The sequence below is a fragment of the Balaenoptera ricei genome, chromosome 2 (genome assembly GCF_028023285.1).
Source record: "Balaenoptera ricei isolate mBalRic1 chromosome 2, mBalRic1.hap2, whole genome shotgun sequence".
In the NCBI taxonomy this organism is placed as follows: domain Eukaryota; kingdom Metazoa; phylum Chordata; class Mammalia; order Artiodactyla; family Balaenopteridae; genus Balaenoptera; species Balaenoptera ricei.
The window spans coordinates 112634975-112660670 of NC_082640.1; the positions used below are offsets into that span (position 1 = coordinate 112634975).

The 25696-nt window shown below is 38.6% G+C and overlaps 2 protein-coding genes across 2 annotated transcripts in view; one reads left to right on the forward strand and one right to left on the reverse strand.

Annotated features, from left to right (window-relative positions):
- The window catches only part of RPGRIP1 (RPGR interacting protein 1), an 87374-nt gene extending 78819 nt beyond the window's left edge, over nucleotides 1–8555 (forward strand). The window contains 4 exon segments of the mRNA XM_059913800.1: nucleotides 1597–1789; nucleotides 4427–4511; nucleotides 7166–7296; nucleotides 8362–8555. Coding sequence (XP_059769783.1) covers nucleotides 1597–1789; nucleotides 4427–4511; nucleotides 7166–7296; nucleotides 8362–8474 — 522 coding nt within the window. The 3' untranslated portion in view covers nucleotides 8475–8555.
- A 189-nt stretch (nucleotides 8556–8744) lies between these two features.
- SUPT16H (SPT16 homolog, facilitates chromatin remodeling subunit) overlaps nucleotides 8745–25696 on the reverse strand; it is a 34669-nt gene continuing 17717 nt past the window's right edge. The window contains exons 7-26 of the mRNA XM_059913801.1: nucleotides 24826–24998; nucleotides 22976–23066; nucleotides 22096–22169; nucleotides 21846–21958; nucleotides 20583–20648; nucleotides 20371–20466; nucleotides 20182–20297; nucleotides 19941–20094; nucleotides 19304–19431; nucleotides 18634–18769; nucleotides 18402–18528; nucleotides 18022–18140; nucleotides 17369–17494; nucleotides 16927–17039; nucleotides 16561–16636; nucleotides 15984–16153; nucleotides 11699–11828; nucleotides 10950–11079; nucleotides 10740–10817; nucleotides 8745–10069 (exon numbers count right to left, since the gene is read on the reverse strand). Of these exons, the coding sequence (XP_059769784.1) occupies nucleotides 9924–10069; nucleotides 10740–10817; nucleotides 10950–11079; nucleotides 11699–11828; nucleotides 15984–16153; nucleotides 16561–16636; nucleotides 16927–17039; nucleotides 17369–17494; nucleotides 18022–18140; nucleotides 18402–18528; nucleotides 18634–18769; nucleotides 19304–19431; nucleotides 19941–20094; nucleotides 20182–20297; nucleotides 20371–20466; nucleotides 20583–20648; nucleotides 21846–21958; nucleotides 22096–22169; nucleotides 22976–23066; nucleotides 24826–24998 (2362 nt within the window). The 3' untranslated portion in view covers nucleotides 8745–9923. The remainder of the gene's footprint in view (nucleotides 10070–10739; nucleotides 10818–10949; nucleotides 11080–11698; nucleotides 11829–15983; nucleotides 16154–16560; nucleotides 16637–16926; nucleotides 17040–17368; nucleotides 17495–18021; nucleotides 18141–18401; nucleotides 18529–18633; nucleotides 18770–19303; nucleotides 19432–19940; nucleotides 20095–20181; nucleotides 20298–20370; nucleotides 20467–20582; nucleotides 20649–21845; nucleotides 21959–22095; nucleotides 22170–22975; nucleotides 23067–24825; nucleotides 24999–25696) is intronic.

Genomic DNA, 25696 nt, shown 5'->3' on the forward strand with positions numbered 1-25696 from the left:
CAGCAGCATGAGAGAACTTTCTAGGGTGATGGAAATGTCTTCTTAAATAGGGTGTTGATTACACACTTGTATACATTTGTCTCAACTGCATACCCAAGGTTTTCCATTTTACTGTATGTAAATTACACCTACGAATTTAAAAGTTAAACACAGATTGCCAGGAGCCACCCAGACAATGTGATATGATTGGCTTTTACACTTTTTTTAAATGACAATCGCTGTAAGAAATACGTTTCTACATTGTGCTCAGTATAATCATATCTAAGCAGAAGTTTCAAGAAACAAGGCTTACCTTTATCATTTGCCAAGCACTGTCATATTTTCTCTCCTATTCCATTCCATTCCATCCTATCCTATTTTATTATTTCATTAAAAAAAAAAAAAAGAATTCCCTAGCAGTCCAGTGGTTAGGACTGCGCACTTTCACTGCTCAGGGCCCAGGTTCATTCGCCGGTTGGGGAACTAAGATTCCGCAAGCTGCGCAGCACGGCCAATAAATAAATAAATTAATTAATTAACTAGTGAATCCCACTAAGCTGACCCATAAATGTCAAAATTCACATTTTGGAAAACACTGTTTAGAGTCAGTGGTTTTCATGATAAGTGTTGGAGAGTTGCGTGGGGACTGAGAGGGAAACATCAAGTGTCTTTATTTTTAAGAAGCACCCAAATTATTTTGATGCAGATTTGTTGAGAAATATTGCCCACTGAACTTCCTAGGAGAAGGCACAGGAGCTCTGCTTGCTTCCTAAGAGAAGAAAAGATGGGTGGTGGGGGGCAGATTTGGGGAAGTGAGGACATTGGCCTGGCGACCTGGAGGAGAGAAGCAGCCCCGAGGGCACTCACAGATGAAAGGGAGAACTGTGGCTATAGGGCCACCCTGGACTGACTCCTTACTAGTGTCACGACACTGACTTGCTGCTACACTGTAGAAGGTGGGGGGACTTAATGTTGACCTCAGTTTATTTCTTGAAACTATCATAATGTCAGCCCTCCTCCTGGTATCCCTAATGTGAAAGTGGACACAGGGATGTCAGAGGAGGGGATGGTGGCCGTAGGAGCAACTCTGAAGCAGAGCTCAAAGAATTGGAGTTGCCATGAGAGGGCAGGGTGATCTAATGGCCTGCTCCGTGGCATGTACTTGGCGGGGGTCGGTTGGGACACAGGGAGCACTGGGCAGCTCTTTGCTTTAGTGGCTAAAACAACTACTCAGTTGACAGGTCTCTTAGGACCTAACTGCAGGAAAAAGATGGATTGGTTTTCATGGAGAAAGTTTAAGAAAATGATCTGTTCAGAAAGTTTCTTGATTCTTTCTGTATGTGGCGATGGCTGAGAAAGGCTGATCTGGAGAACTGATTCACTGGACTGGGAGATAGAGGAACTGGATTCTCTTTACAAATTGCCCATGGTTAGTGGTGGCAGTTCAGTCAGGTGGTCTCTTGGTGCCAGTTTAAGGTACCTATAAATTGATTCTCAAGGAGTAATATGTTAGGTGGAATATGCCTGTGATTGATCCCTAGAGAGTAATATGTTAATTAGATGGAGTATAAACACTGGCATCTCTAACCTATAGGAAATGAATATTTTCCTTGTCAGGGTTCAGAGAAGATGTGCATTGAAATCATCTCCCTGGCATTCCACCCAGAGGCTGAAGTGATGTGTGATGAGAATGTAAAACAGGTGTATGTGGAATACAAGTTCTACGGTCTACCCTTGTCGGAGACGGAGACTCCAGTGTCCCTGAGGAAACCGAGAGCAGGAGAAGAGATCCACTTCCACTTTAGCAAGGGTGAGGCATCCCTGGTGAACAGCCAGGAGAGGAGGCTGACAGCCATTTAGCCTGAGGGGTCCGAGCTACTCTGGACTTCTGTTGGGGTGGACCCTGCTGTTTTATTTTCTTTTATTTATCAAAGTAATATATACATATGGTTTTAAAATATCAAATAGGCTTAAAAAAAATTTTTTTTAAAGATCAAATTTATAGAGAGAATGTTTTGCTTATCTCTTTTAAATTTTATTTATTTATTTATTTATGGCTGTGTTGGGTCTTCGTTTCTGTTCAAGGGCTTTCTCTAGTTGCGGCAAGTGGGGGCCGCTCTTCATCGCAGTGCGCGGGCCTCTCACTATCGCGGCCTCTCTTGTTGCAGAGCACAGGCTCTAGAGCGCAGGCTCAGTAATTGTGGATCACGGGCCCAGCTGCTCCACGGCATGTGGGATCTTCCGGGACCAGGGCTCGAACCCGTGTCCCCTGCATTGGCAGGCGGATTCTTAACCACTGTGCCACCAGGGAAGCCCTAAAAAGGTTTTTGATTAAAATAAAGTAGTCCTTTGCTCCACTCTTTCTCTGCAAATCACTCCCCCTCACCCCTCCCTGACCACCCCCCTCAGTCCACCACACCACTTTTCACTTTTTCTGCTATTTCTTCTGTTATTTAACCCCATGTTTCTGAGAAATGATTCTATTGCAATTTCCTGATTCACTAATTCATTTCCTGATTCAGACATTATCTGTTGACTTCCTATCTTGGCAAATAAAACTTATCTCTCTTGTATCACACCCATGCTCCCATATAGTTGGATCATAATTTAAATTTAATTTTTAATTAATCATAATTGTTTCTATTATTATGGATGTGTAAACAGTCTTGCAGGGCCAAGTGGTACACCATGATTATAATCTCTTTCTTGTTTATATTTTGTTTGTCTCAATTTTTCATTTGCTTTATTTTCATTATACCTGTTGGGATTTCTTTCTGCATTCTCCAGAAGCCTTTTAAATTTTCAAATAATCAAACCTGTCAAATAATTTATCTTTTTTTTTTTTTCCTGAAGATCTCTCTTTATCTTCTTGTTCCTCTTCAGCCCTCTGTTCAGCTATTATCCCACTGCTGCCATTTGGAGAGTTTAATTTAATTCTATTTTATACTGGATTTTTTATCTCCTGGGTCATGTGTCACCCTCTGATTTATTATATTTTAATGGATCATATTTTCTAGTAGCTTTTAAAGAAAGAATACACTGGAAGTAAATATTTTGAGATAGTCATGCATGAAAATTCTGCCCATATATTTGATTGATAATTAGACCAAGTATAAAAATCTATGTTGAAAACATTTTTCATTCAGAATGTCAAAGCAGTTGGTCCATGGTCTTCTAGGTCCAGGCCTGGAGTCTAACGCTTGTATGAAGACTACCCTCTACCTCCCCAGAGGACTTTAACATTTTTTCTTCATTTTTAGTGTTCTTAAATTTCAGAATAATGTGCATATATTTTCTTTAATTGTTCCGGCCATTCAGTGGGCTCTTTAAATCTGGAAGCTCATGGCTTTTAGTTCTGGGAAATTTTATTGCATTCCTTTGATAACTTTTTCCCCCTACATTTTCTCATTTTCTTAGTAGAATTTTGGATCTTCCAAATTGATCCTCTAATTTTATCACTTTTCTCCTATAATTCTACCTCTGTTTTTTTCTTTCTTTCTATTTTTTTTTGGAGGGGGTGATTTCCTTAATTTTATCTTCCAGTCATTGACTAGGTATTTATTTTAAATTTCTAAAAGCTGTTTCTTGTTCTCTATTCCACACCCCCAACTCACCCCCCCCCCACCCTTTAAAATAGTATATCCTGTCCTTACATCATAGGAGATAGAAGTTTTTCCCTCACTTGTGTAAAGTGAGCTCAAGGGCGGCAGTCCAGGGCTGAGGCCACGTGATCGGGATCAGGGATCCAAACTCCCATCTTGCCTTCCTGTCCCCCTCGTGCCTGTCTTCCATCCTTTCAGTTGCCTCACGGTCCTTAATAGCAGCTGCAGAAAGGAAGGCTACCTCCCAGTTTCACACACCACGGTGGGCAGAACTCAATCACGTGGCCAAACCTAGCTAAAATAGAGGCTGGAAAACATAGGCTAATTTATTTGAGTCTGCAACAATCCCATGTAGAAATGAAGAGGAAGAGGGGAATGGATGTTGAGACCTTGAGTTGAACCTACCTCAAAACCCAAATCTCTAGGCGGCCTGAAAAAAAAAAAATCAGTCTCCTAGAATTCTTCCAGTTGGGCAGTGGTGGGAGCATGTTTATCCTGGCATTTGGCAGGACAGCTTCCAACACAGAGTGTAAGGCTTCTTTTATATCAGTGGTCGAAACATTTTCTTAAAGGGCCACATAGTAAACGTTTTAGGCTTTGTGGGCCAGTCTCTGTCACAACTCTTCAACTCTATCATTGTAGTTGGAAAGCCACCACAGATAGTATGTAAACAGATGGCTGTGCTCAATAAAACTTCATGAAAACAGGTAGCTGGCTCATGGGCCCAGTTTTGCCAATGTCTGCTTTATATCAATGTTTTACACACACCATTTATGAAAGTTTTAGTGCCCAAATAGCAACAGTATATGATTCTTTGCTTTTTTCCCACTTAACCCTTAATACAGTGATAGACCTGGACCCAGTGGAGCAGAAAGACCGAAGGCAGTTTCTGTTCACCATGCTGACTGGACAAGATCCTGAGCAAGGACAGTAAGCACCTGCTTCCCACTTTGAAAGACAGGAGGAGTCACACAGGAATTTAGGAGTTTGAGTTTGGCTTTGTGGTGATATGGAATATTTTAATAACTTCTTTCATATTAATATACTCCTAATGAATTTCCCATCTACTTGAGTCTAATTTATGTTTGTGACTAACTACCTGATGCATTATATCATCTCACAGGATTAGTTCATTTCTCACCCATGCCAGCCCCTGATAAGCGCTTTTTTTTTTTTTTTTTTTTTTTTAGGCAGCAATTTACTTGAATACTTAGTGCCCCCTACGGAAAGGACAAAACGCCTTGACACTCTAGGATAATTTGATTCATTTCTCTCAAACATAGTACCATACCATTGCTAGCTTACTGAATATTATGCCTTTATAATAGCAATTTTATTTTTGACTTAAAAAATGATTTCTCTACAGGAATACTTTGAAGTAAATTCTGGGTCTACTCTAAGTTTTAGGAAAGCCAATTGTCATTATTCATATAATCTGAGGAGCCCTCCTTTTAGAGGTTCCAGATGAAATGCATGGGATATATATATAGACTAAAAAATTTCTCGTTTAGCTGAATTTTGAAAATCAAATTTAAGTGGACATCTGGGTTTTCTTTTATTTGTTTTTGGCAAAATCTGGCAACCCTACCTCCTTTTCGTGTGTGTGGGTAAGAAGTAGTATGGGACTGGTGTTCTAATCCATTACTTTTCTAACAGCCCAATAAATTTATTTAATTTGCATTTACTTTGTCTCCAGTTAATCCTAAGAAAGACTGAAAAAGGAGCCAGTTGAAATAAACCGTGAATCTGACTTCAGTATCACGGTGGACTTAAACAGATATAAGCTTACTGGTAACTTTTGGAAATGGAAAGAGATTTGGTCGTTTCTCTTTTGCATTAATGTTAAATTTAGCTTTTTCTTTTCTCCTCTCAGCATTCCTACAACTCCCTCTTCCTTTATTCCTTTACAGTGGTGATCTTTTTCTTTTCTTTTTGTGATCTTCTACTCAGTTTGATTTCAATTGATTTTACCTTTGATTTTCTTTTTCCCTGTATGATATAGCAGGTAGAACATTGCCTTTGTAATCACACAGACTTGGTTCTGAATCCTGACACTTCCACTTACTAGCTCTGTGATGTTTGAGGTATTATTTAACTTGAAGGCTCCGGTGAGGATGATACTGAAATAACATAGTTTACCTAAAGCACTTGGTATTGTGCACGTGATGTGGTGATGTGAGTTACCATACGTTTTCTGGGGAAATGGGTGGAGGAGTCAGCATTATCCCTTTGCTTTGTTGAAGTTCTCAGTACGGATACAGAAACATAATCACAAACGAATATTGCTTAATGACTGTGAATGCATCACTTTCAGGATTTCTTCTTTTCAGCTTAATCGTGTTTAGCTGTGATTTAAAACGCTTGGATTTTTGGTCCTATTCTTGCTCCCTTAGAACTTTCTATTAGCCACCAATGTTAGCTTTTAAAAAATTAATAGGAATATGAAATGTCCAGAATAGGCAAATCCAGAGAGACAGAAAGTAGATTAGTGGTCACCAGGACTGAGGGAGAGAAGAGTGAGGAGTGACTGCTTAATGGGTATAGATTTCTTTTTGTGGTGATGAATGTGATCTGAAATTAGATAGTGGTGATGGTTGCACAACATTGTGATTATACTAAGAAACACTGAATTGTACACCTTACAATGGTTAAAATAGTAAATTTATGTTATGTAAACTTTACCTCAAAAAATTTAATAGGTATCAGTTTCTGGAATTCAATATCATTCTTTGCTAGACTAAGTCAAGGTAATAATAGTCAGCCTTCTGTATCTGCAGGTTCCCCCCGCATCCATGGATTCAACTAACGGTGGATGAAAAATATTTGAAAAAACAATTCTAGGAAGTTCCAAAAAGCAAAATTTAACTTTGCCATGTACTGGCAACTATTTATGTAACATTTACGTTGTATTTACAACTATTTATATAGCATTTACACTGTATTAGGTATTATAAGTAATCTAGAGGTGATATAAAGTATATTCTATATGCAAATCCTACACCATTTTATATAAGGGACTTGAGCATCGGTGGATTTTGGTACCTGAGGTGGGTCCTGTAATTGCTGTTAACTGCTCTTTGCTTAGGAGGAACCGTGCTGTGTTCTTTACAGTATCATCTTCCAAGACTTACAACTCTAAGGAAAACACTTTTTATATTCATTTTGCAATTCTGTATTCCTTCTGTTTCCTTTACTCTGCTCAGGCTTGGTATAACACTTTTATTTAGAAATGTAAAACCTCTTCTAACTTCCATAATCTTGATTTTTGTTCAACACCTCCACTGCCCATTTCAAATCTTTCAGCAAAACTGTAAACCATCTTAAAAGGAATTATATCTCAACAGTTCTGAGACAACTTGATCAACTACTTTACCTCAAGTCTTAGTTCCTTCCAGACCTGTTACTTTAAATTAAAACGATTTCTCAGTCTTGTGCTGTTGTAGTCTTGTAAAATGGAGGAAAGGGAGAAGTGATTCAGGGAATACAATGTGTAATTTATGATTACTTTTATCCTTTTTTTTTTTTTTTTTAAAGCCTAAGGGTATCAGCAGTACTGAGTTAAATGGATTTTTTTCCCCCTTTAGTTTAAAGTTTACGGTAGTAAGTGATCCTATGGATGAGGAAAAGAAAGAATGTCAAGAAGTAGGCTACGCATATCTGGAACTGTGGCAGATCCTGGAATCGGGAAGAGACATCCTAGAGCAAGAGCTAGACAGTGAGTGATATGTTTTTGTGCTCCTCTGTTCCACTTACGTCTAAGGAAATCATCTTAATAGTGAATACATTTTGTTTTACCTTTAATACCTAATTAGCACTACAAAGTTGATGAGACAATCTGGATTGAAATCCCTAGAGCTATATTTATTTCTAGATCAAGCATGAATGTAATCAGTTGTGTATCTTAGCCCACATACCTCCTGACAACTAGAATATATTATGACTCGCTGGTGTTTGAGACATGGAAATTTTGAAGACACATTGTTTTGATTTCAAATTTAAACATCAGACTTTCTCACTGCCCTTATTGACTCTGTTCTGAAAACTGTGTACCTTGTTTCCTCTTACCCACCCAGAATGGTCATGCTTGATTCTAACCTCTTCACTCCCAACATTTCAATCATAAAATCCTATTAATTTTACCTCTTAAGTGTTCTGAATCTGTCTCCACCTCCTCTGTTAAACTTCAGAACCCTTCTTTTCTCTCCTGAATTACTCACTCAACAGCCTCGTAACTACCTTCCCTGATCTACTTGTGCCCCCTTGGAATATATTCCCCAAAGAATGGACCCACTTTTCTAGAACCCAAATAAAAAACTGTAATTTCTAATACCTTCAGTTAAAACCACATTCCTTACAAAACAAATGGCTTGTTGTGCTCTGGCTCCTGCTTATCAATACAGCTTCATTTCTGCCACTTCTTAGTTTTCCAAACTTGTCCTCATTATCTCGGCACATGCTCTAAGTGCTTAGAGTATCTTTTACTTTTTGAAGACTAATGGATTGTCTCCAGAAAGCCTTTTCCGATTCTCCATTCTGGATTGGGTGCCACTTCTATGTGTTCCCAAAGCACCTAGAGTTTTCATCACAGCACCTACCATACTATACTGTAATGACTGTGTGTTTTCCATTGTCTTCCACCAGATTGAGTCCCACTAAAATATGAGGTATAACTTTATTTAGTATCCCCAGCACTTAATGTGGAAAATAGCAGGTATTTAAGTGTTTGTTTTTCCATGAACGACACTGCTGTCTGACATGTTTCTTTTTCCTTTCCCAACAGTTGTTAGCCCTGAAGGTCAGGCTACCCCCATAGGAAGGCTGAAGGTGTCCCTTCAAGCTGCTGCCGCCCTCCATGCTATTTACAAGGAGATGACTGAAGACTTGTTTCTGTGATGGGACAAGTGCTATTCCATTCTAAACCCTGAGGGAACCATAGTAAAAAGTCTCTTATAAAGTAACTTGTTCTACCATGAATTTGGTTTACTATGATGTCTCAAGCTAATGATGAAAGCTTAGAATGATGACAGTTTCTTTCTGAGATATTAGCTGGATAAAGGGAATTATTCTCTAATGGCTTAGCACTTTTCCAGGCGAGAAGCAGGCTTGCTTTCAGGAACTGCAAAAGAACTGTTACAGAAGGTGAATTTACAAAAACAAAACAACAACAAAAAAAAACCACAGTTTATTATCTTTTAGTTCTTCCAAAATTGAAAATATCAAGTCCTACTGCTAAGGAGAAAATAACAAACAAACAAACAAAATCCGAGACCCCTCCCCCCCTCTTCTCTTAAAGTCACAGAACACAGAAGGAACTGCAGTGGGGCAGGTGGGTGCAGAGAGAACCAGGAGGGAGAGGATGGCAAGATAAACTCCCCAAATACTTAAAAAGCTGTTCAACAGAAATTGTGATAAATACAGGACAATGCGAGACAAGTAAAAATAAGGAGCAGCAGTGACGAGAGGCTGTGTTGTAGATGTGGCCTCTCTTCCTCTTCTCTTTTCTCATCAGGGTATTCTAGGCCCAAGGCATGACTTACCCCTTCCAGATCTAAATGTTGACTCCTTTGAGCCTCCTTCTAGATTTTCACTAGAAGCAGTACATGAGACACACCCATTTTTCCTCATATATCAGAAAAAAAACAGTGGTAATTCTGCTTCTACCATTGTACCATGTGTGAATTTGTAAAGATGAAACCGAGCCAGGGAGTATCACTGCTTCTTATGTCTTCCAAGGCAGCAGAAATACCTCAGAATCTGCATGAGGCAAGAAAGCAGGAGAACTCAGATGGAGGTACCAGCCTGATCAGACTCACTAGCTCAAGTTGTATGGTTTACACCATTAGCAAATTCCAAGAACCTTTTCTTGAGTACTGCAAAGATGGAATTTAAAAGAGATGTGAGGAAGATCATGGCAGTAGGGTAGGATGGAGGATTGAATCTGCTGGTCAAGAACCATGGTACAGCTAGTTAAGGGTCACCTTGTACCAATGTCTTGGAAATACAGCTTTGAGACATCAAAAGAATAAGATGTCAGAAGCCAACGATGTCCTGGCAGAAGGTGACAGGAAGAGAGAGGAACGAAACGGTATTTATTAACAGCGGAAGCCTCTGCCCTTCTTCGGAAACACCTCCTCCCTTGCCATCTGGATGGGGCCACTGGCACGCGTCCTGGTGGGCCTGGAACTCCCCAGGTAGATTGGTCCGCACAAATGGCCCCCTAAACCCATAAACACAAATGGCAAAACTTCAAAAGAAAAAAAGGAAAAATACAGTTTCTATGTCATGTAAAATTTTCAGGGATTGGCTGAAGGAAGAATGGAGCTGAGGGCCAAAGTTCCGAAGTTACTTCCTCTTTTTCTTGGGAGGCGCAGAGCTGTGTCTGGAACCTCGGTTAGAGCCTCGGCCTGAACTGTGCACAGATGCCTTCCTCTTCCGGCTCATACTTCGACTCTGTTCCTCTTCCTCCTCATAGCGACTTTCACGGTCGGCTAAACAGAAGAACGTGGCACTAGTTGGCTAGATGTTAGCTTTAGGTATCTAACACTGTTGGACACAGCATGAAATAGTACAGAGAAGGTACTTTGGAGTCAGACTTAAGTTTTAATCTTTACTCAGCTGCTTACTAGTTGTATGATCTTGGGCAAGTACTTAGCCTTTCTGAGCCTTGGTTTATTTATAAAATGGAAAACTGTTTTAGGATTAAAGGTAATCTATGCAAAGGACCTGTCACAATGCTTGGGATACAGTAGAGTACTTTCCTTTTCATCTTTCATTTACATTTGGCATTTGGTTTCAGAGTAATTAAAACTAGTACTACAAAAACATTCCTAACCTGGAAGAGGCCCAGAAAGCTAGACTATTATAGGACTTAGATTTGGAGACCAAACAGCCTTAATTTTGGAGCCTTACAAGACTATCATGGCTAAGGGCCCACCGGGGGGTTGAGCAGATGAAAAAAGCATCCAAGTCGGCAGAGTTGTGCCACCTGGAGAATATGGACACACTCCAGACCTCATTTTCTTCTCTGGTCAATGAAGTTGTAGCTGTGGCTCCACATCACTTTTATATTGTTCTTATGTTACTCTTATTAGGCAAATAATATCTCAAAATATTGAAACCTGTGCCTCAAAAAAAATAAAACAACAACAACAAATCTACCTTTTCGGGCTTCTTCCTCCAGTTCATCCCAATCCTTTCCACTCTCTTCTTCACTGCCCAATGATTCCTTGGAATAATCTGGAATAACATTGATTAAGCATGATTTATTAGACAGGAATGGAACGGAATGATAAAATTCTTCCCTTCTAAAGCCTCCAGAAATGACATCAGGTTAAGAAGTCATGAACACGATTTCCTATGAAGACCAACCTGATTCTTCAGCTTCTGAGGAGTAATCTTCATCACTGTCCTCCTCCTCTTCCTCGTAGTCATCCTCTGAAGGATTAAAAGTCTCATCTTCGATTTCAGACTCAGAATCCCCTTCCTCAGCATCACTCCCCTGGTGAATTAGAGAGAGCATAATACTATACACTGGGTGTTTTCCTTTTTTTTTTTTAAACATTTACTTTATTAATTTAATGAATTAATTCAACCCTCTTAGCACACCAGCATTATTTCTATTTTACATGAAAAAATGAAACAAAAACACCCAAACCCCTGAGTGACCTAAAAAGACTTAATTAAAATTACTATAAGGTACAATCATTAGATACCCTAAATATCTCATTCATATTTCTTAAAGAGTCACTTCATCCTTCTTTACCCAGGAAAATTAACCACAGACATACTCTTGGTAATAACGCACTATGCAGAGGTAGGAGGACCATTTTTTAGAAAACAATTTTTGCAAGATGACCTGAAGAATTTTCTCCCAATACTAAGAAATTCTTTGAAGGAACAGTTTTTGTAATCTCAAATCTTGTCAGTGGCTACCAATGCCCAATTAATTTATCATTTACCTGTAAAACTAACTTGGAGAAACAACAATACCAAGTTGTGTTCAGAGCTTCTCCCGTTTGATCTGGTCCCTTATGTACTACTTATATGGCATTCTCCTCACCGCCCAAATGATAATGGGCAACACTATGTACCAGAAAAGAAACCCCACACTCACGCACCTCACCCTCAGGTTCCAGGAAAGACCAGCCACCTTGTTCAAAGAAGCCCTCAGGGTCATCAACAATGGTCTTCATAATTTTAGTCCAGTTGAGGGACTGTACTCCTTCTGTGTACTTTAGGTCACAAGAACTGGGAAAAATAACATTATAAAGTCAAAATCAATCCTCTATACTTTGTGAGAACATCCCGTGTCATCTTGGTCATTAGCATCTCTAAAGAGCAGATACCCTCTGCATACTTGGGAGCAGGTATTCTTTGCACTGTGCCACCACAACGTACCCAAACATCTGATGTCTGGTCTCCCAGAGCACTAGCCCTCACGAGAGAGCACCTTTTTTTAGTATTTAAAGTGCCTTGTGTTAAGAAATGCTCAAATGACATTTATTCACGTCTACTGAGGAGCACAGAATAAAAGTGGGTGGGAAAGAAGAGAAAAGAAAACCAAAAAACAATAATAGTAAGGACACAACAAGAAACCTTCAGCATAAAACCTGTGTGAGAGACTAGCATAAAGCCATTATGGGCACAATCATGAACACTGAAACTTCTGCTTCTAGTCATGATGGGAGTGACAAGGACTAGGTTTACATTTGCACCTTAAACAACCAGAAAACCAAACAAAATATGGAATGACAGTTTTCAAACATTGCATAAAAAGCAGCACAGGACTAAAAAATCCCTGTGGAACTACACAATGGAATGAACAGCATCAGGAATGGTAAATATGTGAGTAAATATAAAAGACTTTCCCCTACTCATTTTGTAAATTAAAGGATAGCTGTTTAGAAGCTAAAATAATAACAATAAATTGTGGAATTCACAGTATATTAGAAGTAAAATGGATGATTAATAATAGCAGAAAGGATAGAAGAAGAGAAATGGAAGCATAACAACCTTCTAACAGACGTGGTATATTATCTGAATGCAGACTGTGATAAGTTAAAGATGTATATGTAAACCTTACAGTAATCATCATAAAGTAAAACAAAGACGTGTAGAGCTAATCAGTGAACTAGGAAGATAATCATAAAGAATCATAAAATTAATCTAGGGACTTCCCTGGCGGTCCAGTGGTTAAGACTTCACCTTCCAATGCAGGAGGTACGGGTTCCATCCCTGGTCAGGGAGCTAAGACCCCACATGCCTTGCAGCCAAAAAACCAAAACATAAAACAGAAGCAATACTGTAACAAGTTCAATAAAGACTTTAAAATTGGTCCACATCAAAAAAATCTTTAAAAAAAATCATAAAATTAATCTAAAAGAAGGCATCAAAAGAGGAGAAAAGCAACAAGAACAGATAGGAAAACAAACAGCAAGATGGTACGTTTACTGGTGGTCCAGGGGTTAAGAATCCGCCTTCCAATGCAGGGGATGCGGGTTCGATCCCTGGTCAGGGAACTAAGATCCCACATGCCGTGGAGCAACTAAGCCAGTGCACTGCAACTACTGAGGCTGCATGCCCCAACTACTGAGCCTGTGCACCACAACTAAAGAGAAGGCCACGTGCTGCAACGCAAGTCCCGCATGCCGCAACGAAGACGCTGCAATGAAGATCTGGAGTGCAGCAACTAAGACCCAAAGCAGGTATGTAGGTAGGTAGATAGATAAATTGACCTTCTTTTTAAAAAAAAAAAGAAAAAAATATGGCAGATTTAAACCCAGCCATGCTAATAATTATATTAAATGTAAATGGCCTGTTTTTAGCAATCCCATTAAAAGGTAGACATTCTCAGAATGGATTAAAAAAAGTAAGACCCAAATATATGGTGTCTCCAAGTAAATCACTTTAAATATAAAGTAATGTAAGTTAAAAGTATAAGGACGGAAAAAAAGACACACCATACAAACTCTAACCAAAATAAAGCTAGAAGTCTATAGTAATATCACACTGTGTAGATTTCAAAACAAGGAATGTTACCAGAAATAAGAAAGGACATTTCATAATGATGGGGAAAAAAAAAATCAAAAAATAAAAAATCAATAAACCTCTAACCAGACTGACTAACAAAAAGAGCAAATTATCAACATTAGGAATGAAAGGGGATATATGATTGCACAAATAGTAGAACTGATAAACTTAGACAAAATAAACCAGTTTGTTGAAAGATACAAGTTGATTCCAGAATTAATGTAGAATAGCCAAAATAATAACAGCCAACTTTGAAAAGGAGCTAGATGGGAAGACTTACACTACCTGATTTCAAGATTTACTATAAAGCTACAATATTCACAACAGTACAGTATCAGTGTAAGGACACAAATAAACCAATAGAACAGAATACAGTCAGAATTAGATCCCTCTCTTACATATTCCTTTTGTTTTTTAAACAAAGATGCCAAGGTAATTCAATGGGTAAGGGATAATCTTTCCAACAAATGATAACTAGAATAATTGGCTACATAATATGCAAAGTATGAACCTTGATTCTTATACCACAGTAAAAAAAATTAACTCAAAATGGATCATAGACCTAAATATAAGACCTAAATCTATGGAACTCTAGAAGAGAACAGAAAATTTTTATGACTTTGGGTTAGGCAAAATTTATTAGATAAGACATAAAGAGCAGAAATTACAAGAGAAAAAAGTTGATCAAACATATTTCATGAAAAATTTACACTTTTGGTCTTTAAAAGACATTTTAAGAAAATGAGAAGGCACAGAAACTACTGGAAGAAAATATATGCAAAACCTATATTCGATGAGGGACTTGTATCCAGCCTAAAAAATTCTCAAAACTCAGTAATAAGACAAGCAATGTGATTTTTAACATGGGCAAAAAACATGAATATACTTTATTAAAAGTATAGAATGACACATAAGCATAAGAAAAGATGCTAAAAATCATCAGTAATCTTGGAAATGCAAACTGAAACCACAGTGAGACAGCCACCCACCACAATGGCTAATACTGAAAAGACTGACAGCACCAAGTGTTGGTGAGGATGTGGAGCAACTATAACTCTCACATACTGCAGGTGTTCCAGCCACTCTGGCAAACGATTTGGTAGTTTCTCATCAAGTTAAACATACACTTAACCATAAAACATATGACACAGCAATCCCACTCTTAGGTCATTTATCCAAGAGAAATGAAAACATATGTCCATACAAAGACCTGTACATAACATTTATAGCAGCTATTCATAAGACCCCCAAAGGGAAACAACCCAAATGTCTATTAACTGGTAGATGGGTAAATAAACTATGGACTCTCTAGTATATACAGTGGAATACTATTCAGTAATAAAAAGGAATATAGTAATGATGTGCAGAACTTGAATCAATTTCAAGAGCATTATGCCAAGTGAAGGATGAAAGATACAAAAGATTACGTACTTGTACGATTCAATTTATGTGAAATTCTAGACGAAGCAAAATATATAGTGGCAGAAACCAGTGACAGGGTTGAAGGGAGGGGACTGACTATTATAAAGGGGTATGAGGAACTTCTGTGAGTAAAGGAAATATTCTATGTCCTGATTATGATGGTAGATACAAGACTGTACACGTTTGTTGGAACACATCAAATCATATACTTAAATTGATGAATTTTATTACATGTAAATTGTACCTCAATAAAGCTGATTTTAAAAAGTCATACAAATTTAATAAATATTTGTGATACCATATCACTTACCTGAACATGTTTCTTAGGAAAATCCTCATATTAACTATAAATTTGTATCTTTCTCACAGTCTATCTCTAAGCTCTCTCAACCCATTTCTTAAGAGGAGATTTATATTTATAGTGCCTCCCCTTCACAGATAAGTGGAGGCAGGGAGGAGGGCAGAGCAATCTATACTCATGGCTACACATGCCTCACCCTTTACCTATGTAGTGACATCTCCCTTTTAATCAGGGTTCCGGTACTTCTATGAGGAATTCTTTTAGCTGAAGTGTGAGTATATGAATGTCAAAGGCTAAAATAAAAATATATTCTATCTCATCTTTTAGTAAAAATAGAGAACTAGAAAGAAATATCCCCCACTTTTTGTAAATAAATTATTACATGTGTATGGATCTTTTTATACATCCATCAAGTAGAGTCAAAAAAGATCTCAGATTTTGATTTTCCTATATCCATCAACTACTGTTGGGTATTCAGGAAAAAGTGGCTCTATGTCTAACAGATCCCAAGTTTTCGAGTCCTGGTTGATAACAACCCAAAGGCAGTTTCACTAAGTACACCAGCAGATTTTATGTACGACATACCACACTCATATTCTATGGTACAATGTTCATGCGCTAAGTGTGAGATTGCTGGCAGGTCTACTTACTTCAACCATTCCTTGATGGGGTCAAGAGAGGCAACAGGAATGGCATTGATCATTGTCACTTTCTTGCTGTAGTCCTTGTAGACGATTACCATGTCAAAGTTCTTCAGGTGAAACTGGACTCGCTCAAAGTGAATCAGCTCCACTTCATCCAACGTCACCACAAAAGGTGGCTGTCAGGAAAGAACAGGATTATTTTCATAAAAATACTTCCCACAAAGCACTAGCATTTTCAAACACTTTCAGGATCTAAAAATCACTACACAAAGGATAACTAAACTGTTTTTTTGTTTGTTTATTGGGACAAAGACTAAATACAAGATACCAAGAAGCCCCAGTGAAAGGATCTGCAAGATCAAAATCTTTCCTCAAGGAGAATACATTTAAGGAAATTATGTAAAGAAACTATCTTTAAAAACTAAAAAGACTTTTAAAAATCATTTGTTCAGTAAGTTTTATATCTAAGTAAGCATCACAAATGAAAATCCAAAGAAATAAGGACCTAGTTTTCAAAATGTCTACCCTCTTGCTTTCTTTTCTCTAACACTTGTTTTCCTAAAAAGAGGTCAGAAATACTCACCCACTCTGTAGCATTTACCAGCGCACTACTAGTGGGCTGGAGGAGGCAGGTACTCCTATAGGGAGCGCCATTGAATCTGAAAGACAGCAAGAAACTCACCTAAGATGGGGCTCATTGCAAGAGAAACTGCTGCTGCCACAACAGGCTTCTTTCCTTTTCCCATTCCAAACACAACTCCAGCATGCTTGCTGGAAACTCATTTCCAGAGGGAGCCTCTCAGTCTTAGCCATTCACCCCAGCCCTTAAACATTTCCAAGAGGGAATGGATGTCCATAGGAAAAAGGACATGATATGTCACGTTAAATTATTATTAAAGGAAGAATAACTAATTTTTCTAAAGGCCGAAAAGAGGAGGAGATACATTACCCCAAGTCCCTAAAAGGCACTTCAAATTCCAGTTCCTCCTTAGTTAGAGCCTCTACTTTCTCAATGAAATTTTTAAAGGCTGTTTTCAGTTTGTGCCTCATTTCTCGTTCCATCTGCAGAGGAAAAAAATCACGAATTAACTATAGTTATCACTTGACTTGTTAACAGTAATCCCTTCAAAAAGCATGAAGTGCTTTTGTAGTCCTTAATTCTGATAACTATGATACTAACACAGATACTTTATTACAGGTCACCATAACATTAACTGTAGAGCTGAGCCTGCAACTTAAGTCTAATCCATAAGCCATAGCATTACACCATGCCAGCAGATACTTGAGAAAGTTCTGCAGATAGTTTTAGGTGTTGTTTATAAAATATAACAATTACTGAACTCAGATCTGGACTGCATCCTACCTCACTCCCCTGCAAAACCAAATTTCACCTGCTCAGCATAGAGGTCATCTCGGTCATGCATATGCTGATGTTTCCCCAAGTCTGTGGTGATCTCCCCAACTTCTGTGTAGAACTGCACATCTGTGTGCCGCTTCTTCCCAAACATGATGGCATTCTGAGGGCATAAAGCAGAAAGAACAAGAAAGAAGTCATAAGACTTCTTCCACAAAGAAGTCTACACAACAGACAAGCAAGATAACAAAACATGAAAATATTAAAATATCTACACTGGAAACCACAGCATTTATGTAAAAACAGTTAAACCATCCCTGGTGTCATCATCAATAATGACATCTGGGAATATGAAAGAGTATAAATTTTTAAAAGCACTCCTATTTATTAGAATGGACTTTGGAGATTATGTTGGTAATAAATTGTCTAAAGCAAAAATTTTCTATTTCAGAAACAGGAATTTGGAGAAGACCTTATACGTTTCAGAGGTCATTATATAATCACACCAAAGGAACAAACACACTTAGCACCTTCTAGATGTCAGGCACCGTGGACTTTATAAGCATTATTTGATTCAATCCTCCTGATGACCTTATGTGATAGGTGATATTTTTCATCACTATTTCAAGGGAAAGAGGAGATAGAAAGATCTTGCCCAAGAGCTCACAGCTAGCTGATAAAAAGATATACCTTGAGGTGAAAGTGCAAAACAATAATCATTTCCCCATCACACGGCTGGAACAAAGCATGCTTGATGTTATTGTATAGAATATCCACTTTGTCTCCTCGGACAGACGTGAAGCGAAAACCTGGGGGGGAGTAAGGAAGCAGCTAAGTACCAAGGAACATCATCAGGTTAGGCCAGAAGGTACTGAATCTTTTCTGGCTGATTTGAACAGGGTCAGAGGAAATGCCAGTAAGGTACAGAGCTTTCCTTTCCTTCTGGCCATACAGCGATGTCAAAGTAGATTCCTCCAAGCACTTCCTTGCCCTACTATATTATCTGATCTGTCATTCCTACAAATGTGCCCCTGAAGACAAAGCCCAGGCACATGAGAGATCATCCATACCATTGACATGGGCCTCCAGTGAGCCTTGCATCCTCTTTTGGGCAATATTCGGGCGAATGTACAGATCTTTCAGTTTGGGATTACTCCGGTTTAGATTGATCACCAGTGAGTCTTGTTTCACAATGCCCTAAGCAGAATGAAAATCAATGTGAATTTTCACGTATCTTTCCATGTCCCCAAAACCCACATGTGTCCTTTTGCACAAAGGTGCTTTGTTGGTGTTCAGGTTCACCTCCTTCTCTTTTTCTTCTGCTTCCCGAGTCTTGTAACGCTTCTGCACTTCTTTTATAATTCGGAAAGCATTCTGAAGGTTCAAGGCTGGTACTGTCTGTTCTCCAGGTGCCTTCATATTTGAAGCTCGGTATGTACTGCAGAAAAGGGGAAGCACTTATGTGAGTTTCTTTATCACGCCAGGTAACCTGCACCCATTATTATGTTTTATAACTGGTTTAATATCTTTTAGGAGAAAAAGGTACTACTGAATGGTGAAACAATGTCTGGAAAGCTGAAAAAACCTCCTTTTCTTCTCTCTTAAACACAGAATATTATAAATGACTAATCCATTGGGTGGGGGAATCACACATATATTTCCAATCCAGCATAAACTTCCCCAAATTATCCTATTCCACCTCAAGAATGAATAGACTCCAATGTGGTACACATTTGAGATTTTATCACCAAATATGTATATAGTGAGGATAAAATATCTTCACGAGGATTTAAATTAGGTTCCATCCTCAAAACAGTACAAAGTTAGCAAGGTGAACCTAATCAAGTGCCACTGAGGAAGGTGCTGCCATTCACTAGAATGGGGGAGAACACAGCACAGAGAACGAAATGTTTCTGAGGGTAGCGCTTCTGCCAACAGGCATTTGGGGATGGTTGTTTTCCTGGGAACTCACATTTCCTTGACAAAAGTGGCTTCTGGGTTAGGAAAGATGTTGCCCTCATTCCTGCCCAGAGCACTGCCTGGGCAATAGAAGTTGATTCGCAAGTAAGTATAATCTCCTTCCACGGACATACTTATATTCTGTCCAAAGAAAGGAAAAGCATTAGCAAAATAAACAGATTTCTTTCCTAGATAAAGATCAGTAGCTATAGAGATGCTAAAATTAAGTTAGTAGTTACAAGCTGCTAAACCTAGCTTGTAATCCTTAATCTAAAACTAATAAACTACATATTTAGCCTATTTTTTTATATGACCAAATGTGTGTTTCCAAAAGAATCACTGAGTTCTCAAAGTTCTTTCTATGTGCCACATTTATGAAAACAGGTTAAAAAATTCTCAAAGTTCAAAGAGAAATAGGAAAATTATGTTTCTAGACTAGATCACTTAACTTTCTCCAAAGTGCAAACTGGAAAGGAAGGAAAATGACAGCAGGAGATTAGGGAGAGGGGGAAAGTCAGTAACGTGGGAAAGGCAGAATCAGAAGGAGCAGAGTGTGAGAGACGATGCAGACAGGACAGTCATCTATGATAAGCAGGAGAGTCATCTATTTTAAGACACTGTTTGGATGGAGCTTGACTCAACGTTAGTACCTTTATTGTGGCAATGTGAAAAGGCGTCGCAATGCCAAACACAGGCATTATTACAGTCTCGTATTTCTTATCAATATAGATCTTCATTTCCCGAATATGTGGTTCCTTAGGCATCAAAGACGGGTTTTTATAGGACACATTAGATTTACGAGCTCTGGAGTGGGAATAAAATGTTTTTGAGAAATTTCTGCAAATCACATATAACCCTAAAACCATCTTACTACCCCATGCAAACTCTTACTTCTGAATCTGCTGTTCCCCCTTCTGTTCAGTCAATCGCCTCTTTGCTTCCTCATTGAGTTGAGCCGCCAGTTCTTTTTGATGTGCTCTTCGCTTTTCTTCTGCAGTCATCTCATTCTAGAGAAGGGAAAACCCAAGTTATCAGAACCTGTGAACCATCAAAGTAATACAGTAAGCTTAATAAACTTACTCGTGTTCTTTCTGTAAGTAATGCTGCTCGGGAACCTCTTCCCAACAGGTCCTCAGCCTCATCTTTCTCCTCTTCCTCTTCTTCCTCATCCTCATTCTATGGGGGAAAAAAAAATCATAATCAGAAATTCAGGTCTTAATTATTTTAGCCAATATTGTTTATCTTCTTCACTGTATCAAACTTCCTATACCACTCATTTATCTTCTTCCTACCTTTAGAAAAATCCCCACGTTCTTCACTTTCTTCTTCACAGAAGTGAGAATGGTAGCTGGGCCATCCTGGAATACAAGGAGGAAGTTAGACATCTGTAAGAGCATTTAAGTGAAACACTTTCACTTTCAAACCAGTAAATAGCTGGGCCATGCTTTGAACCTTCTGGTACTAAAAAATCTTTGACAACAAATAAAACCAGTTATCTTCTGAAACGCACATTAGGAACTACAATTTGGGAGGCAACACTGGGATCATGATTAAGAATACAGGCTTGACTTGAAACCTGGCTCAATCACTTTCCAGCTCGGTGACATTAGGCAAGTTACTTATACTTCTCAGTGCCACAGTTTCTTTATCTGCATACTTGGATAAGAGTATTTACTTCATAGGGTTATTATAAGGATTCAATGAATTAATGCATAAACATGCTTAGCTTACAATACGAGCGCTGAAATATTTGCTATTATTAAGAATCAGTTCCTGCTAAGTGAAAGAAACCAGTCACAAAAAGACCCCAAATATCCAGAAAAGGCAAATCCTTAGAGACAGAAAGTCAGTGCCTAGGCCTGAGGGGGAAATGGGGAGTGACTGCTAATGCGCACAGGGTTTCTTTCTGAGGTGATGAAAATGTTCTAAAATTAGACTGTGGTGATAGTTGCGTAACTGTGAATATACTAAAAATCACTAAATTGTACACTTTAATTGTATGGTATGTAAACTGTAGCTCAATAAAGCCATCACTAAAAAAAAAATCAGTTCCATTATTAGAATCAGTTCCTGACATTATCATAATCAAGCCACAATGTAACAAAGGGTTTGGCTTAAACAATCTCTATCCCTAGTGGTATTAGGCTATCATAGGGATCTCTCCTTCCCCTTAGCTAGCATTTAACAAATATAAAAACAAAAACCCACATAAAATAGATAAGCAATAAACCAGAGTAAATAAGGATTTACTATGTAGCACACGGAACTATATGCAGTAACTTATAATAATTTATAATGGAAAATAATCTAAAAATAATATATAACTGAATACTTTGCTGTACATCTGAGACTAACATAATATTATAAATCATATTATACATATATTATACATATAAATATTATAAGTCATATTATACATATATTATAAATATATTATAAAACATAAAATTATAAATTATAAATTTCAATTAAAAAAAGGGGGGGGGAACCATAGGGTAAAAATGTGCTTCCAAAGTCAGTTCACGAGCACTCACAGTGGAAGAAGCAGTACATACCTCATCCACAAGCACTGTGTCACCAATGAACAGGGCATAGGTTTTCTCTTCCGGTTTCTTCCCTTCCTTGTTAGTCAGGTCTGAGAATCCCAAATTGATGCTGAAAACCATTCCTGAAAGAGCAAAACAGGAATGAGTCAATGACTGTGAAAGGATGGAGAAGTGTGATTTTATACAGAATAGAGGGAGACAAAGCTAAAAGAAAATTTTCAAAAAGGTTATTTTTCTATTGCATGCATGTAAAACTCACCTTTCTTCAGTTTGTACTGATTTTTACTATTAATTACTAAAGAGCCTTCACGGAATTCAATGCCCATTCCAAACCTAAAAAAGGAATGAAGAGAAACTTCAGCAATAGGCTAAAAGACCTCTAACCTGAGTCAAGTACAATAGATCCTATTTCAATTTTCAAGATAAGGCAAGCAAACGTGATGAGTGATTTGCCCCTGCTGATCAGTCAGTTAAAGAAGATCTGAGGACAGTCTTTGGGTTAATATGTTGAAAATGACTTTCTAATTAAGTACTGCATATAACACTTATTATATTTAGTAGAATGCTGATAACTGGCTTCATTAAGTCACCTAGGCCAAGACTTGGTATAGGTCAATATATTTCCTCTTGTCCATCAGAGAAGTCCAGATATAAACTATATACCCCAACTAGCTTCTATCTAAGGAGACTGCCTAGAGCTTTTGCTTCTCAAATGTCTTTGGTTCTGTAGGATGTTATTAGGTATTTCTAGGTGTTCAGTGGTCAAATACATTTGAGAAACACTGGATTAAATAAAAATTGAAAAAAGAATTTAAATAGTAGGATATCTCAGAGTACTTAATTTGCAAATATGAGCTGAGGTGTTCTAAGAAAGGAAATATAGTATGTAATGTCTCCTCACATTTGTAATTTAAGGCTGGAACACTATTAGCATCTACTACATTGGTCTGGAAAAATCTCCACCCTAACCCTGGGAGTAGAACTCAAGTATTTCTCACATTCTCTGATAACATAATGTGTCTGGCACACAGTGAAGTTTAATAGTCCATAAATATTGGTTGAATCATCTAAGAATATTTTGCCTGACTGCCAGTCATGAAAACTGACTCAGAGTGACAACGTATATCATAGCATCTTACCCAAGGTTTTTGGTAATTTTGTTCAGCAGCTCTGGCTTCTGCTTTTTAACCACATCCATGACAGCATTATATACATCACATATCTTCACACCTAATGAGACAGACATGGGACATTAAAGCATCTTTCAGAAAAAAAAAACCCAAAATCACATTTTTTTAATCAACATTTTTTTCACCTATTAAGTCCACTAGGGACATCCCTGGTGGCACAGTTGTTAAGAATCCACCTGTCGGGCTTCCCTGGTGGCGCAGTGGTTGAGAATCCGCCTGCCAATGCAGGGGACACGGGTTCGAGCCCTGGTCTGGGAAGATCCCACATGCTGCAGAGCAACTGGGCCCGTGAGCCACAGTTACTGAGCCTGCGCGTCTGGAGCCTGTGCCCCGCAACAAGAGAGGCCACGATAGTGAGAGGCCCGCGCACCGCGATGAAGAGCGGCCCCCACTTGCCGCAACTGGAGAAAGCCCTCGCACAGAAACGAAGACCCAACACAGCCATAAATAAATAAATAAATAAATAAATTAAAAAAAAAAAAAAAAGAATCCACCTGTCAACGCAGGGGACATGGGTTCCAGCCCTGGTCCAGGAAGATCCCACATGCCACGGAGCAACTAAGCCCACGCGCCACAACTATTGAACCTGCGCTCTAGAGCCCACGTGCCACAACTACTGAAGCCCGTGTGCCACAACTACTGAAGCCCACGCACCCAGAGCCCGTGCTCCACAACAAGAGAAGCCACCGCAATGAGAAGCCCGCGCACCGCAACGAAGAGTAGCCGCCGCTCGCCACAACTAGAGGAAGCCTGCGTGCAGCAACAAAGACCCAATGCAGCTATAAATAAATAAATAGATAGATAGATAGATAAATAGATAAATAAATAAATAAATATTCCCTAAAGCAGGGTTTCTCAAAGCATAAAATAAGGAATACAGTTGCAGGAGTGGTAGGACTTAGAAATGTGCATTTTAAAAAACAATCTGCCTGGTCATTCTTTAATTACACTGTTTTTTAGAATCACTCCAATGGGACTGTGGAACCCAAGTTGGTCTCAGTGAAATAATTTAAGAGTTGATAAAAGGCATCACATTAAACTTATTATACGTTTTGAAAAACAGGACTACTAAATGGGTGAATTACTGCTGGAAGAACTCTGGACTTAATTTTTCAGGGTCTAGGATATGAATACATATTTCAAGCCAGATATGGTAGCCTCAGAGGGGTTTTTATTATTAAACTACCTAGGACTATGATTTCTAATTGGATTTCTCAAGATCGACTTGAGGTATCATGGGGGAATGGTGTCTGGAAGCTCTGTGAAACATGAGTGGGCTTACGAAGTGGCTTAAAGGTGGTAAACATAAAGTCCCATTTAGCCATCTGGGAGTGAAAAGTCTCAAGGCAAAAGAGGTGTCAAGCGCTTTGCTTTTGAGGTAGGCAGCTGCTTGCGCTTTGCTTTTGAGGTAGGCAGCTGCTTGCTTAGCAGGGTTGCTATTAGATCTTCTCTCAAACTAAGATTCCGGGTATCCATTCAATATAGGATTAATATTACACAGCCTGTGGGGAGAGATACTACTTCTCAGAACTTTCTCAAGAAAAGTAATAAGGCCAGAGTATTTTATGAAGATCTGGACACAGAGGCCTAACCAGTCAGAGGTTTTTTTAAACATCAGTATAAAACCACAATAACCACTCACGCGTAAAAGAAAAGTACACTGAGGAACTAAATGCTAGGATGATTGGAGGTTAGTAAAATCTAATTCTATTTACAGTACAAGAGCATCAGGGATAAACACGCCCATAAATGCTACATTTTTGTTACATGATTTCTAAACCTTATCTAAGGCACCTTACCATGTCTTAGTTCCTTTAGCAGCTCCTCTTGAAGCTGAAGCAAAAAGTTGTAATTTTCTTGAACCTCCTGAGAAGGATCAACCATCAAAGTGCGAACAAGGTTGGAGCAGTAAGATTTGAAGCGAATACCCATGGCACAGGTAATGGCCCCAAAATGCATGTGATTCTTGTCACTAGAGACCAAAGGAAGAAAGCATTTCATTACACAAACTAGTGAAGTCCTTAGTATCACTAACACACACATCTGTAATCATTACCTTTCCCTGCTATGTCCCAAAGCTGAAACGGAAAAATGACCTAAACTTTTTTTTAAAAGAACAAACTAGTTTATGAATGCTCTGGAGTAACTTTAATGGCCAAAGCTTTTAGGATAAAAATTCAGTAAAAAGTTGCTGTATCCTAAGTATGTAAAACATATATTGAATTTTATTCATTATAGCCTAACAACATGGTGGTAAGGCATCACCTTTCCACCAGTCCACTATGAATTCACTATGAATTAATCCTTTCCAACCAACCAGGACACACAGCATTCTTTACAGTATTTTTATTTTATTTACTTATTTATTTTAAAGCCTATGGTTATAACATCATTGCATGTATGTATGAATGTATTTATTTATTGGTTGCGTTGTGTCTTAGTTGCGGCATGCTGGATCTTCGTTGAGGCGTGCAGGATCTTTCGTTGTGGCACAGGCTCTTCGTTGTCGCACACGAGCTTCTCTCTAGTTGTGGCGCATGGGCTCCAGGGTGTGTGGGCTCTGTAGCTGTGGCACACGGGGTCCAGAGCACATGGGCTCTGTAGTTGCAGCACGCGGGCTCTTTCATTGAGGCACGCGAGCTCAGTAGCTGTGGTGCGTGGGCTTAGTTG